This window comes from Diabrotica virgifera, chromosome 6 (genome assembly GCF_917563875.1).
Source record: "Diabrotica virgifera virgifera chromosome 6, PGI_DIABVI_V3a".
NCBI classification, from domain to species: domain Eukaryota; kingdom Metazoa; phylum Arthropoda; class Insecta; order Coleoptera; family Chrysomelidae; genus Diabrotica; species Diabrotica virgifera.
Window position 1 is genome coordinate 26023276 of NC_065448.1, and position 17316 is coordinate 26040591.

The 17316-nt window shown below is 33.0% G+C and overlaps 2 protein-coding genes across 2 annotated transcripts; one reads left to right on the forward strand and one right to left on the reverse strand.

Annotated features, from left to right (window-relative positions):
* Positions 1-1448: 1448 nt before the first annotated feature.
* On the forward strand, positions 1449-2078 carry LOC126885845 (uncharacterized). The gene has a single exon (XM_050652606.1). The coding sequence runs from the start codon at positions 1449-1451 to the stop codon at positions 2076-2078; it is 630 nt and encodes a 209-aa protein (XP_050508563.1).
* A 12183-nt stretch (positions 2079-14261) lies between these two features.
* Positions 14262-16987, reverse strand: LOC126885846 (uncharacterized). The gene is made up of 3 exons (XM_050652607.1): positions 16551-16987; positions 14361-16298; positions 14262-14287 (listed from the first exon to the last, which is right to left on the reverse strand). The coding sequence occupies exons 1-3, from the start codon at positions 16840-16842 to the stop codon at positions 14262-14264; spliced, it is 2256 nt and encodes a 751-aa protein (XP_050508564.1). The 5' UTR covers positions 16843-16987.
* Positions 16988-17316: the final 329 nt, after the last annotated feature.

Consider the following 17316-nt stretch of genomic DNA (forward strand, 5'->3'; position numbering starts at 1 on the left):
ATTAAAACCTATTCTCAGTCCCATAGGATACACTTGTAAAATTTCATCAAAATCGGCCAAGCCGTTTCGGAGTAGTATGGCAACTAACACTGTTACCGGAGAATTTTATGTATAATGAAGTAACTGTGAATGTGAATTAAATAATAAAAGTGGCTAACTTTGACCGTAATTAACATAGGCAAACAGTTTTTTTTTGAAAATTTGTGTAAGAATACCAGGCTTTTGAAATTCCAAGGTAAATTTACTCTACAATCAATATTAACAAAGCTATTCAAATTGTTTTCAAGCCAAAAATGACTCTCCTTTAGTAAAATGTTTTCGTAGTGACAAAAATTACTTTTTAATGATTTTATTCAATAGTTTGAAAACAAAACTATTGTTCTCTTATGTGGTTTTCACAGAATTTCTATATAATTATTATTTTCTGAACAATAACATTACAAAAAAAAGCTCTTTGGGATAAACAAATTGAATAAAATTTAAACTAATTGACGAATCCTCTTATAATTTTTTTTGCAGTATATGGACTCTTTGACTCAACTTTTTGTGAAATATAAAAATCGTAGGGTCACTTTCGCGAAAGTTATAGCAAATTTTTTATTTTCGAAATTTTAGTTTTCTTTTGCAGTTTTCGAAGCAACAAATGATCGGACCAAAATTTAAAAACTGCTGTTTTAAACATTGGCTCATTTGCTAAAAGAAGAATACTATAAATAAGATATTTAATTATCCTATTTTTACCTGTAGCGATTTAAACTAAAAAACTGCCATTTTTGACACTTATTTGTTAATAACTAAAATTCTCGTCCGAACTGTGACGGGCATTTTTGTATGTATAATGTATTAGGTATATAGTACCCAAAAGACCCATTTGCAACCTGGCTGCTCAAGTGTCCCGACAAAAACCTTATTTCCCTGGAGTAGTTGTGTTGGTGGAGTAGCAGGCTAGTACAGTGTAGACGACGCTGTTAGGCAAATACGACGGCTGTTTGGGCAGTGAAGACGACGACGACGAGACGCAATCATAGCAAGCAGTATTACCAAGGAGAAATCAGGTGTGTTTGTTCCAATATTTTAAAAATAGTCAAGATACTTTGGTCTTGTATCTGGAAATTAGAAATCTGACCAAAGATTATTTTTTTCGAGGAGCTGTGAACTGGAGCTTTGACGATAAACAGTGAATGTTGCGAAAGAACTATCATAAATCATTTAACGATTAACTTTTTTTTGTTTTTCATTGTTTTTTTTGTTCATTTATTTTAATAAATCATAACTTTGTTAGTATTTGTAGTAAATATTGATAATTTTGAAGTAAAAGCGACTACAATTCTACAGTTCACAAGTACAATTTGCACACGGGAAAAAATAATCTAACTTTTTAGTTTAAAAATAATCTATCTTTTTATTTTTGTTTTTTTTTATTCTAATTAAGTATATACCTTTTTAAAATGCAGTCTAAACAATCTCTTAACCATTTTCCAAAAATTAGTTTAAACCTTAAAAATTCGGCATTAAGTGCTGTTAAGGCGTTGCATGTTGTCGCGTACGGGGATAAAGGGTTGCCGCGACAAACTAGGAAGAATGTGCGGAATTTTACAAATTTTGCGTGGGATAAAGAATCCGAGGAATATTCCACAAAAATAGAAGACGTGAAAAACAAACTAAGTATGCCGGACTTAGTAGCAGTTTGCAGTGTTTTAGATCTGAACTACACTGGTTCAGAAGACGACGTGATTGAACGTATTTGTTCATTTTTGAACAAATCATCATCATCAAATAGCGATGATGACGGTGATAAAGACGTTTATCACAAGGAAAACGGTAAAGACGTTACCGAAGACGATCGCTATAATGAAGATAACGACGCAAATAGTGATAAAGACGCTTATCACGAGGAAGAAGGTAAAGACGTTACCGACGACGATAATAATGATGACGATATGGATGATGAAAGGACGACGGATTTATTTACGAGGAATAGATCAAAATCAAACAAAATGACGAGAGGTAGACTGAATGATTCATTTGCCTTAACTTTTAGAGACGTAGAGGACAGTATAAGAAATTTCGACGGATAAGACGATTATCCCATAGGAAAATGGATCACTGATTTTGAAAAAATTTCCAATCTGATGGGATGGAATGATTTGCAAATGCTAATTTTTGCTAAACGATCTCTAAAAGGAATAGCTAAACTGTATATACAGTCAGAGAAAGGAGTTAATAGCTGGAAGCTCTTGAAGAAGAGACTGACAACAGAGTTTGAGAACAAAATAAGTAGTGCCGAAATACACAAAATGCTGATGAAAAGAAAGAAGAAACAAGGTGAAAGCGTACAGGAGTATGTACTAAAAATGAGAGAAATCGGTAGCAGAGGAAACATCGAAAATGAAGTCATAATGCAGTATATAATTGAGGGAATTATGGACGACTCTGCTAATAAAGTAATACTTTATGATGCCAAAAATTTCAATGATTTTAAAGAGAAGATTAAACTGTACGAATTGATTAAAAAACAGACGACGCAAAAATCAGTTAAACCGAGACGCATAAAAAGACGTGGACGAACGAGGAAGTAAGAGGAGATGAAAGAAGAGCGCCTCAAAGTAGGAATAAAAAGGAAGAAAAATGTTTCAATTGTGGAATTGAGGGACACAGATCGACGGATTGTCCTGACAAAGCCAAGGGAGTAAAATGTTTTAGATACAATCAGTTTGGACACAGGTCTTTTCGATGCAATGAGAAAGAAGAAGAACCATCAACTTCTGGACATGTAAATGTTGTTAACTTGGGGTATAAAAACTCGGTAACATTGAAGGTTGGAAAATTATCACTACGTGCATTATTGGATACAGGAAGTGACATTAGTTCAGTACGAGAAGATATTTTTGAAAAATATTTTGATGACGTGATTCTTTCACAAAACATATTAGATTTAAGTGGATTAGGAGGTACGAGAGTTAAAACTTTAGGTTCATTTAATAAAATAGTAGAAACTCAAGGAGAGGATTTTAATATTTTATTTCATGTTATTCCAAAAGAAGCACCAGACGTTGAAATTATTCTCGGAAACAATATACTGAGACAAGCAGAGAAGTTACAATAACCGAAGACAGAATAATTTTATCTAAAAAAAGAGCAGATACTTTTATAAGGAGGATTACAGTAATTAGCGAGACGACAGTCAATAATGATTTTCAGCTGAACCATACAGAAGATAAAAAAATAAAGACGGATATAGAGGAAGTAGTCAAAAGTTACGAACCTAACAAGACAAAGGCGACGGAAGCATACGAGGACTTCTTTATAAAAAATAATATTCTTTCTAAATACGAAGACGACAAGGAAGTGTTAGTCATTCCGAAAAGAATGCAAACAGAAGTGATTAGAAGCTTACAGGAGGTAGAACATTTTGCTGTAACAAAAACACAAGATTTGATTCGAAGAGGATGTTACATTCCAAATCTTAGAGAAAAAATCGAGCACTGCATAGGGAATTGCGTTAAATGTATACTTGGAAGCAAAAAAGAAGTTATAGAATGCGTGAAGAGACATCCAAAGGATTTGGGAAATCCGCTCCGTATAATATCTGACAGAGGTACCGTATTTACGGCGAAGGAATTCGAAGACTATTGCGAACAAAGAAGCATAAAGTCGACGCCGTTCGAAGTACTGTTCGGAACGAAGATGAAGAACAAAGAAGATCTGAGGATGAAGGAGATCATAGAACAGGAGATAATTAAACAATTTGATGAAGATAGAGAGATGCTGAGAAAAGAGAGTCGACGTCAGTTAGTCAAAATTCAAGAGGAAAATAGACGCAGATATGATCTACGAAGAAAAAGACCGAGAATGTACAAAAAGGAGAACTTACTGGCAATCAAGAGAACACAGTTTGGTGGAGGACTCAAACTGCAGAAGAAATATTTAGGACCGTATGTGGTAGTACAAGTGAATCCAAATGACAGTTACGAGGTAAAGAAATCTGGATACCATGGTGGACTTCAAAGCACTTCAACGTGTGCAGAGTACATGAAGTCGCGGATAGGTAACTAAACGGAATTCGGGTCGAATTCGAACAGGATGGCTGAATGTAGGATTGTAAATAGTTTACCTTATATTTTAAATTTCCCTGTATATCATTTTTCTTAATTATTAGTACGAGAACGGGATAAGAGTGTCACACATATGGACCTACGTTGGCACAGATGGGTGGAACTAATTGGGGATTACGACGGTAGCGGACTACTTTTAACTTTATAAGTAAGAATAACATTCGCCGCTGTAAACCAAATTTTATTACTAATAGGGATCAAACTTTATTGCAGTAGAATTTTAATAGTTTCGGATTTTAAGCATAAAGAGGGGAAGACAGGAGGCTGTTTAGGTTGTATTGTCAGTCGATGATAACACCATAAACGCGACGGACCTGGGATAATACTTAGACGGGTATTATATTGATTAGACGCAAATTATCTATAAATACATTTCCATTTTGTTAGAATAAGAACACGAAAGATTTTTGGTCGCAAATTACACAAGCACTTTTACATTTCGTTAATTTAATGGTATCAATAACTTAGTCATCTATTTTATTAATTAAAACTATTAAACATCAAACGGACTTTTATTACGATCGTCTTTAAAGAAAACCTACATGTATTTGTCTTGCAACGATAATAATTTTTTTAGGAAGAAATGAGTACTTTGTTTGTAGAATTATGTTTCATGGTATACCTAATAAGCAAGTCCTAATTATCTTTCAAATCCATTTTCTCGACGTTCACATATAAAAAAAAGAATATACAGATGGGGTGAAAATGCACCCCGCACCGTTGTTTACGTAATAATCTAAGTACCGGCTTACGCTGGGTTAATAGATGGCTGCTTTTTTGTCGCATTCGACAACTCGACCAGGACCAGACTGACGTTTTTCAAGGCACATTTAGCAAAATATTAAGAAATATGTAAAGTACGCAAAAAGAACTTACTGTAGATTATTCTTTAGAACATCACAACTGTCTTTTGTTATCTATGGTTATCTTATGATTCCAAAACTGTCGGTGAATTTGTGTTCTTAATTCGGCTAAAGTGTAGTAAAGTAGTAACCCTAAAATAAGAGTCCCTAGTCCCTGGCCCTATTGGGATCTAAGGCCAGCACCCGTGCTCTCATAAAAAAGTTATACGCTAAAATTCCTAGTAAACAGAATATACCGGATGGATTTAATAAAAGACAACTTGTCAAATGAAAAAAGATTATTAATTTTGGAACCTGGATTATTAAAGGACTGTCGATAGTCTTTTTACATTTTTTTATTTTATAACTTTTATTGAAGTTATACTTCTTTAGGCACGAGGGTGAATTTTTATTTTACTGGGCTCATGCGCACACCGACAGTATGGTATTAGTCGCTCAAACGTTATACGGGATCTTATTGGGTGTTAAAATCATCTGTCAATAATTGTTCAATATGGATATTATGGATAAACAAATGTTGTGTATATTAGTTTTTATTGTTGTGATGGCAGAGAAAAAAGCAAGTTTATAATTGTAGTGACTTTTTAAATAGTTTTTAAAAGCGACAGGTACGTAATAATTGTAAATGTTTCGGTATCCTAATAAAACATTACATAGGTACCTACCTATTTGGAAAATTTAAAATGAACCTACCAAAATAGTATGTAATACTTTGATTTACATAATTTGATTACCATCAAAATTTCTGTCAATATTCACCTAATTTATTGTTTTCTTACTCTATGTTTTGTTGTATTTTATTATTTCAAATTCTACAAAAATCAAAATAATTTGCAGAACTGTCAAAAGTTTAAACCGTTTAGTTAGTCGAGCTTCCCACCTGATGCAAGTGTCTCCGTGGGTAAAAGCGTAAGATGAATGAACTTCGATACTAACTGCGCTAACATAAGCGAGTTCGAACCCCAATAGAAACTTTTATTTTTTTATTTTTTTTATACATTTTATGATTATATTTATTATATATTTTTTTTTTCAGAAAATACGTATTTACGTAAAATTTTTTCCGACAATTATTGTTCAGAAATCATTTGTGGCATTTTCAGTGTGTTTGTGTGTGTTTTATTCTTTTATTTTTTTAATTTTTGGTACTGTTTTAATAAAATTTTTTGAAAGTATTAAAATTAGTTTAATATTTAAATAAAATATAAATAAACTGTTTAAAGTATATTAATTTCGTTAAAATCATATAATAGAAGTATAACTTCTTACGTCCGTACAAAGTACACACACATTCTTTTTTATATAAAATATGAGTGCAAAAGCAAACAATTTTCAAGTTATTTCAGATTTTGCTAAATAAAAAATCAAGCACAATGTTTGAGTCTGGCGCATATACTGATTGTTGATACAAAAGATATTGTTCGTCCGCTATAACTTTTCCCACGCGTCACGATTCATTTTCAAACAAATTAAGTCAAAATATAAAGTGAAATGAAGGTCGATGTGTATATGTTACAGTTCAAGTTGATTCTCAGTTAGAGTTGACTTTTCCTAGTTCGAGTCAACTCCAACTGAAACGAGTAGTAAGGGCAAGGACACACCAGGCGGCGCACGTCGAATCGACGTCGAGGCAGCGTAAAACACATGGCGCGGTATAACAGCGGCAGCTATGCTACGATTTAAAGTATTTGTATTTCGTTGTTGCCAAATTTAGTCGCGTGTTGGCTGCTGTACGATACGATGTCTGAAAGTTATGACGATTTGTCTTTTGTAATAAATACAAGTTTATTTTATCTTAGATTAAAGAAAAAAAGAAACGCAGATATTGGATACATCCGATAATAAAGGAACGAAATTATAAGGGATTTTTTACACATTATATTAACTAAATTAATATAATAAAGGCCCAGAGACGTTTTTTAATTTTTCACGAATGTCTAAATAATCTTTTCAGGAGTATTAGTGAGTATTAAAAAGCCGTGTTCAAGAAATAACACCGTTATGAGGTAAAGCATATCACCTAATAAAAACAATTTATAACGCTAAGAGGCATTCCATTCTATGGTACGCCACTGAGCAAATACAGGTGTTAAATAGAAAAAATTATTCAAATTAAAGCCAAAGTACGTATCAAGAAAGACGAAAACCAGAATATACAAAACCGTAATAAGAGCAACAGCCACCTACGGATGTGAGACATGGGTGCTAAATAAAACAGAAGAAAAAAATATATAGAGTTGAGAACGGAACGTTCTAAGAGCTATTTTCAGGAGAAAGAATACAGATACAGAAGACAGCTGGCATAGAAGCACCAATCAAGAATTAAGGATGCTTTACAAGGAACCAAGTGTAACAAGATACACAAAGTCATAAAGAATCAGCTGGACAGGTCATGTCGAGGGGATGGATAAAGGAAGAATGCCAAAGATGGTACTGCACAGAAGACCAGTTGGGACTAGGAGACGAGGTAGACCAAGAAAAAGACGGCAAGAAAGTTTCAGGAAGGTGTAGTATCGATGGAAATTACACACTGGAAAGAGAAGGTGAAAAATAGGATATAGTGGAGAACCATAGTTCGGCAATTTTTACATAGACATCAAATAAAATTATATATAAATTATTAGCATAAACTGTATTATCTAAAATTGTAAATACAAGGCCTGTAGAGCATAATAAATAAAATAATAAATAAATAAATAAAATAATACATAAGGTTTTTTTATTATTTTGTTTGAATATTCATCAATGCGCATATCCCAAATAGCTGGTCTCATCTGAATTTCATTAATTAATTTTTCTACTGTGTATTTCCCATCACAAAAACACGATCTGACAACACTCACTACAGAATTCGCTAGAAAACAGCTCAAACGTCTGTGTTGCAGCACGATACACGCATTTATGATATGCCGTCGAAGTCATAAAACCGATTGGCGGTGGATGGGTTCCAGGATATGTCGCCAGAAAGCCGCTGCATCGAAAATTTTAGAGCGTCTGGTGTGTGTTACTGCATGAAATTATAGTAAGGGATGCGTCGCTATCAACATCTCAGCAGGGGTTCAGTCGACGTACGCCGCCCCGTCTGTGTTACCTCTAAAAGTTGATTAAAATTTAAATCAACTTTTACTAGTTGAAGTTGACTCTTCCTAACCCTTGTTAGTAAAAGTAGATTATACAATTTATACGAGTATACTCTCACGTGCATTTTTGATGAGTGTGTGTCTCTTTGTTTTGACCGTTTCAACTACTTATTAGTCCAGTCTATAACGTCGCCCCCGTTAGGTAAATTATTCTGATTAGATTTTTTGCACAAACTTACTCAAATAAATACATCCTTATAACAAATACACAGTGTCAGGCGGTACCGTGGTCGAAAAATTGGTTAACCAATTTTTGTTAACTAAATTCACAAAAATAATTCTTATCTACTCTACCTCATATTATGTATAAGTTTTTATTGTGTGAAAATTGTAAATATAGATAGCAGTACCATTGATTATAAACACACACATAGATACCTCACTCAAAGGTAAAAACGAATTCAGTGTTAAACTCCGCCTACTTACACCTCTTTACCCCTCAAGCCTAAGTACTACCTGACTGTATGGTGGCGACATTAATTGAAATCTTTGCCAAGATTGAAAAATAAATTTGAGTTACCTGCTCCAGCCATTGTCCAGTGCAATAGACGACAATATAAGGGTGGCATTCAGCATTTTCACAAATAATTTTAACGTGCTTGTAATCTATATTATGGAATTCCGATTTTACTTCAGAAAAAACGCTAAAAATTGATTAATGAAAACAGTAGAGGATTTTTAAAAATTATTTATTTATCAATACACTACAAAGGAATAACAAAATATAAAATACATAATAAAATTAGCAGTGATAAATTACATGTCATGTAAATTACTTTTTTGTAACTTTTCGAACAAATTAATTTCCAGAATTGATGCAAACTAAAATGTTTCAAGCTAAGATACATAATTTATTTCCAGATTTAGTCCATTCACTCACGGTAAAATATTGCAAAAAATCCTCCTAATTTTAAAGAATCGCTTGGATTGACATGAAATTTGGCTTACGCCTAGCTAAGATGTCAAAGAAAAACAAATGATGTACCGATGTGTGCTTTGGCCCTATGGTTCAGTATCACCCCTTCTCGGGAGTGAAAAAATATATGTTCAAGATAAGTTCAGAAGTGCCTAAAATCACTAATTCTAAGCAACTTTTGTTCTATAGAGTTTTTTTCACTACGTCAATACTTATTTCGAGTTATTGAAAAATAAGTTCTTTTTCGTCAAATTCCATGTTGAATATTTCAACGTGAAATAATAAAAAAAAATGAAGCACTTTTCGACGAAAACTCATTACAACTTTTTTTAAAGTGTTTAAAAAAGGTTTATTTATATTATTTTTGTTAAGTTTCTAGCGTCAAAAGTAAGCAAGTTATGATCAAAATATATTTGGTTCTTATTTTTTTGTTAAAAAATCGTGAAAATCACCCCCTAATTAGCATCCTAAATGAAATTAATCGTTACAACTTCACAAGATCACAACTTGCTTTACTCGTGTATGTATTGTTTCATCGGTTCAAAGTGGAAATTTTTGAAGGAGCTCTAGTTGAAAGGGCTTGAACTAGTCAAAAATCACGAGTGTATGCAAATTTTGAACAGCCACATCTTAACCAATTTTTGCCTTACAGAAAAACAAAAAATCCAAAATATTCAGAAAAGCAAAACCTACATTTTTTTTACTCTTTGTGATTTTTGGTGTCACTAATAAATTTTAAGTTATTTTGAAAAAAACATTTTTTTCAAAATAAAAAAAAATTGTTAAAAAATAAGCCCTTTGAACAAATGAAACTTACAGATCAGTATAAATAATACATAAGTAAAGTAACTTGGGAAGCGGTAACGATTAATTTGATTTAAAATGCTAATTGGGGGCTGATTTTCCCGAGTTTTTTTGACCAACTTTATTTTGAGCGTAACTTACTTTTTATGCTAGAAACTTATTAAAAAACAAAAATGAATATTTTTTTGAACACTTTAAAAAAGTCGTACTGAGTTTTCCCCAAAAAGTGTAAACTTTTTTGGTTATTTCACGTTGAAATATTTGCTTTGAAATTTGACAGATATGAAACTATTTTTCATTAGTTACAACTTTGCTTCTACTGGGTCTAGAGAGTTCATACATACACCATTTTTTTCTCTTTTTAGAAGCTATATTTTTACTGGAAACCTTTTTTTCGGTAAAATACATATTTACTTTTTCAGTTATTTGCAAAAACCCACCTAAAAAGTGTTTTTTTTTTGTTGAAAAATGAACATATTTACTCGCAAATACCTCGAAAAGTATTAACTTGCTTATAATTACTTTTCTTCTTTCCTATATGTATTCCAAAATTTCGTGCCAACCCAAGCGGTTATTTAAAATTTGGAGTAAAAACCGTGATTCAATGGTATTATTGGTTTCTATTATAGTTTTCTACTGTAGTTTTAGCTATAGTTTTATAATAGTTAAGATTATATTTAGAAAATTGTATCATGTTGTGACTGGCTGTATGGCATTTACCAATTCCAATTAAATAAATAAATAAAAATGTTATAAAACTAGACAATAATACTACTATAACTACAGCTAAATTAATCGCAATAGTTGAAGTATTCAAATATCTACATTATTAATTTACCGAAAATAAAACCTAATATATAGCTATAAATTTTTACAAAATAACTGCGAATATCTAGGAACCTGGGTAAATAAAAACGATGACCAAAATGTATCTATTAGAGAAATCAGGACACGCATTGAAATTGCAAGACAAGCATTTATAAAAATGAAAAAAATGTTTGTTAATCGAGATCTTCCTCTGTAGCTGAGGATAAGAGCCTTAGGATGCTACGTGTTCTCGACTTTGTTACATGGAATGGAAAGCTAGACACTAAAAGTAGACAATATAAATAAGTTGGAAGCATTTGAGATGTAGTGCTATAGAGGGATTTTGAAAATACCTAGATCTAACGAGTTACAAATGCAAAAGTATTAAGAAGGTTACAATGTTACAAAAGGATTGCGAGGTGATAAAGAACATCAATACAAGAAAGCTGGATTTAGGCCAAATTACCAGAGGAGCGAAATATGAGATATTAGGCTCATAATGCAAGGTAAAATTAAGGGTAAAAGATCCATAGGTAGAAGAAGAATTTCCTGACTGAGAGACTTAAGAGAGTGGTATAGTTGCAGCTCAATAGATATTTTCAAAGCAGGCGCCAATAAGGTACGGATAGCTGTAGTGATGGCCAACCTTCGATATGAGAAGGAACTTCGACAAGAAGAAGAGGATATAAATGTTGTTCTGATAGTAACATTGTACTACAAAAAATTGACAATTTATCTAGAAAAGGCAATATAGAAGTCTGTGCAAAATAAGAAATTGTACAGAGGTGAACTAAAATCAATATGATTTACTGTTCGATCGCATACTTTTTACATTTAAAAATTATCTAAGGACTTTCTAGAATTAAGACATCGATGTTTTAAAAAAAAGTAGTGGTGAGTACCAAATACAATAGATTATTATCTTTCTTTGAAAAAATACCACAAATTCCCAACGTTCAAAATGAATAATGTAAGTACATACATATCTTGATAAAGTGACAGGGAATTTCCAACATATAAATAGTTGAAGGCCATTTGCCTAGGAACAATAGGTAAAAGCTGGATTAAACAGACAGGATTAGAAAGTTTAAAACATCACTAATGAGATCATATTTAAAAACAAAGTAAATAAGTATATTTGAATGTTAATTCTTTTCAAACTAAGATCACAGTATAAAGAGGGAACCTCTATATACTGTGATAAGATTGTAAAATTAAAATATTGGGAAAAAAAGATATATATTTATTATTTCTTTTTCTGAAGAAGTACTTTCATTGTTGACAATATTGAAACATTTTATTATTATTAAAAGTCGAGAACAATTAAAAACCACGTTAATATTTATATGAAAGTGCTTTAAAAATGAAGGTATATGACTCTTGAGAAGAATTAATATTTTTTAACAAACTTGGTATACGACTCATAATATCTGACATCTGATTCTTTTATTTTTAGTTTTGAGACATGCAAGTTTTTATCAATAATACATTTTTCCCTAAACTTAATAAAAAAGTTTTCTATATGATTCCAAGGTTTTAAGACATACTGATATTGTTTTCCTGATATTATAAAATACTTGTTAATATCTACTGTATATAGAGACTAAAGCTAATAGTGTTTTTTTTTTTTTTTTTTTTTTTTGGAGGTCGTCTGACATATGTCTCCGATGGCACTGCAGCCTCATGGGCTTATTGTGCCAGCCATCCTACCTTTTATGTCACCCAATCCACAAGCTTGGTTCCACGTACCAAATTGTACATCCCTAGCATGGGTTGGGTGGCATATTCTGCTGGACTTAATTTTGGTTGTCCATAAATAGCCTGCCTTTTGTGATCCAAAGCCTCACACTCGTACAGTACATGATGTGCTGTTTCAGTTCCCCTATTGCACAGTCTGCAGTTAAGGTTCCCTTCGTACAGCCCAATTCTATTCAGGTGTCCTTTTAGGGCACAGTGACCCGTGAGAAGACCTGTAATTATGCGGAGCTGACTCCTATGTAATTTTATTAGTTCCTCAGCTCTCCGTTTTGAGGGTTCCCTTATTAAGGGCCTCCCGTGTCGCTGACCAGGTACGTTCCCCCAGTATTCTTTGTGTTTGTTTTTGACCCATTCCCTGACTTGTCCCCTAATTATTGTTTTAGGTACTCCTAGAGCAGGTTCTGGGCCAAAATATAAAGTTGATGAACCGTTCCTTGCCAGCTCATCTGCTTTCTCATTACCGTCTATCCCGGTGTGTCCTGGCACCCAGAATAGAGTTACACTATTTCTTTCGGCCAGTTCTTCCAGTTCTTGCCGGCATTCCCATACCGGCCTTGACGTCACTTTCGGGCTCATTAGTGCCTTCAGTGATGCTTGGCTGTCTGTGAGTATATTGATCCGTCTATTTTCATAGGCCCTCAAGTTGTTCATTGCGACACACTGCAGAATTGCGTACATTTCCGCTTGAAACACAGTTGTGTATGTTCCTAGTGAGAAACTGAGTCCTACATTCTCTGTTTCACTAAAAATACCGGCTCCAGTGCCTTCATCGGTTTTTGATCCGTCTGTATACCAGATCGTTCCCCTGATTTTGCTACTGATGCTGTTCCATTCCCTTCGGTCATTGATTTCTATTCCGAAGTTCCTATTAAATGTGTATTTTGGTACCATGTGGTCAGTGTATGTATCAGATATACTTACCCCACCATGGTTCCAAATCTGATTATGCCCAAGGTTCTCGTATTTATCCCTTGGTTTTCCTTGCAGCCTGTATGCTCCCATCCTCGCTTCCCCTTTGATAAATATATCAAGAGGGGGTAGGTCTAACAGGGCTTCCAGTGCCGCCGTCGGTGTTGTTTTTATTGCTCCCGTTATTCCCAAGCATGCAAGTCTTTGTATCCTGCTTATCTTGTTTATAGCGGTTCTTTGCTGCATCTTTGTCCACCATACCAAGGATGCATATGTTATCATGGGTCTCACTATCAAGCTAATAGTGTAGTTTAACATACAGTTAAGTCCACGGTTATTTACCCGTGCGTCATTCATACCCGGCGAGATAAAACATATACTTTTTATCTAGCATCATTCTCTTCCACGCATGAAACTAAAGACAAACCAGCTACCGCCTGTTATTAAGTAAAAACACATGTTATTTTTATGAACGCACTAAACTCAGTACATTGAAAAGATCTAGGTAGAAAAAAAGACGTTTTCATATTTTAAATACAATTTGTGACGTTTCTGGTTTGTTTACTTTTGTGGCTGTCAGTCTGTTGAATTTTTTGCTGTTTATTTGTCGAATTTTTGCATTTTGATGTTTGTTTACCTTTACTTTTATCGAAAATAAGTAATTTTCTGTGAATCTTTTCCCTTTTAGTTTTCTGTTTGCTTTCATTAACGTTATACCACTGACAAGTTTTAAAAAGTTTGATTTTTACCAAAAATTTTATAATTTTCCTTTTATGGTCTTCGCAGCTTTTAAGCCAATTAGTAGTTAATAAAATATGGTTAGTCACATAGGTTTCAATTTTTTCGAAAACTGCATTATCTACTTTAAATAAATTAAAAGCCTCGTGAAACTTTTCTAACAATATTGTAGTAATAGTAACAAACAAATCTGATGGTCTCTGAAGAAACTTTATTTCTTCATTTGCGCCATAATCTCTGAAAAGTAACATTAATTCGTGTTTCTGTAATAGAATTTTGTTGTCTTTTAGCAAGTCTTCCTGGCATTTACCACAATTCAAGTTCTTTATAATCTTATAGTAAATATAACCAGCGACATATGTAACAGCACACGTTTCTAAATTTGTTATGCTACATTTGCTGGAATGTGCCGTGCTTAAAATTTGGTTGTCATTATTTTCCTCTTGCATGTCTAAAGATTGTTCTACATGAACTGTTTGGGTTTCAATGGACTCGTCAGATATTTCGACGCTGGTTACTTCGTGGGTTAAATCTAAATTATCAGTTTGTGCTATTTCACAATTTCCATTGTCTAAAGCAATTTTTAGTTTAATATTTGTGTTATGCTTAATGGCAATTCTTAACTGACTAACACTAGGTGTTGGATTGTAACCACCCCGATTGCGCACAATAGAGAAAAAATTTTCTAGAGGATCTTGGTTCAGAAAAGATGTTAAAAGATATGACACATTATATTTTTGAAGTTCCTCCCACAAACATAAAACTGACAAAATTGTCCACTGAAAGCCGTGTAGACAGTGAATATTATTTCTCTCTTTTTGATTTTCAAAAACTTTAATTTTTTTAAAATATTCTAAACCTGCTTTTAAGTTTTCAGTTGACTTGCTTAAAGTTGACATTGGCTTTCTGTTTGGGTTACTATCACTACAATATTTGCTGTTAAGACCATCAAAAATATTATTTATAATTTTTAAAAATTCGGCAGTATGAGGAGCCGTTTTGGTGTGTAACTGGCCTACAGATTTTGCTGTTGATATTGCTGAGGCAACTGAGTTGGAAAAAATTTGGGCTGCTAATTTTACACGCATTTTTTGGAAATTATTAGGGTTTATGTGAACGTCTGTTATTTTCACCATGCATCGTGCTCTCACATTGGTTCTATCGATGTTGTATGTGTATTCAATATCTTGCCACGATATCTGGTTAGAATCTGCAAAAAACGTCAACTTTTTGTTAAGAAAATTATTTCTTAGACTTTTTAATAAGTGGGGTGTATCAAAAACAGTGAAAATCCTCTGATTTCCTATTTCTATTGCAGGCTGATCCTTACATGCGCCTAACAGCTTAAATAAAGCTCTATTATTAGATGCTTGATCACACACTAACACTTTTGGTATATACCCAATATTTTGTAATTTTGAAACAACTTCAACTACAATGTTTTTTAAGTTGTCGCTATGTATTGGACCACCTGTAACAAAATAGCAAATCGGAATCTTCCAGTTATGTAGCAAGCCGCGCATCATGAAAACCAGACCTGTGTTGGCAAGTTTGTTTGTTCTTCCTAAAGCACCTAAATCTTGAAACCCTTCTATAATGTCATCTAATTTATTGTACTCCAATTTTTTTTTCAAAGAAATTTCATCAAACATTAACACACAAATTTTTTCCAACTCATCCATTGTCTCTGCTTTTTTCTTCAACTTGTCAATTAAGGAAGTGTTTAAACCAGTTCTTAATTTTATGACACGCAACCAAGTTTGAATTGTTTTTACTGAAGGTAATATAAAGTTAAGAGATCTAATTAAAAATTTGTAACAACTAGGAGACTTATAATAAATGGCCAGAGCTAAATCCTTTTCATTGTGACTCCATTGTGAACGAGTTTTGTGTGAAAACTGCATATTAACAAATGTGTGCACGTATTTGCTTTTATTTTCTAACAGTACCTGTAACATGAATTTGGTTGCCGATTTTTTGTTTTTTGTTGTTCTTCTACAACGCTGACTGTTCTTTTGACGGCACTTCTTCTTTAAAGCATTTACTTGATACTCCAATTTTTTTACCTTCTCCGTCAATTCAGTTTCAAGTTTTGTGGGCAAATTAATTTCAAAACTGGAAATATCACTGAGACTACTACTTGATCTCTTAGGCGATGGAGTTGACCTAACCATACAATCGTCACTTGTAGATCTTTTACGTTTCGTACCGCAATAAACGTATGTAGAGCATACTGGTGGGATATCACCTAAAATAGGTGTAATCATTGAAATGTATGTGTAATTTTAATTAAAGCAAAACAAGCATCATCATTATTTCTGGAGTGATAGTAACAACGCATTCATATTTAAAAAAAAAATCTCTTTTGATTTAATTGTATAAAAATATTTAAATCATTCAATATCCACTGATTTTATATAAAATATATTTTAATAGTAGTATTCTCATTGACAAAGCGCATTAGGCAAACATAAAAATATTTATAAAATTGAGTACTCACCTAAATCAGTTGTTAACTGTGTAAATTTTAGAGGAACAGCATTTTTCCTTAATAACTTTCTTTGGCCACTTTGGTAAATATGTTCCACTGCAAAATGATGCTGGCAAATTACCCTCTGTATAAGGTCAGTGATATCCATCAATAAAATATCAATGTTCCCGCAGTTTTTTTGCCAAATTTTTGTACGCTCTACGTCTTTCAGTGGAAATTTAAAGAAAGATATATTATTATTTGTTCCATCGTTTCTTTCAAAACATCCCGCGTAAACACACTTATGAGTTACAGAGGCCATTTTGTCTAAAATATGAGTCCTTTTTTTTATAAAATTCCGCTCTAATTTGTCACAACACCTGCCTGTCACAGATAATACACCTATAGGGTAAGTTCGGCCCTGACACTACTCCTACCTCCTCGCAAGTCAGAGAGAGAATGAGAAATCTCGATACGGTTTTCGAGTAGCGCCATCTAGTTGTTGATACGTCTTTCGGTTACCAAGAGGTGAGCTATCTATGGGTTTTTTTAATCAATGGCAGTACATAAAGGGTTTAAAGTGTGCCTGAAGTAATAATGTATTTTAAATGGGATTTTTTTTTCGCACTGTTTTTTAGCACACTTTCATATAATCAAATATCCTTAACTTTCGCCTTGTCATGGTGGTGACATGTGAGCAATAAATTACAAAAAAAGTTTTGACAGTTTTGTGGTTTGACAGAAGTTTGAATTTTTAAATGTCAAAGTTCTAAAAAATTGTAAAATAGGAATGTAT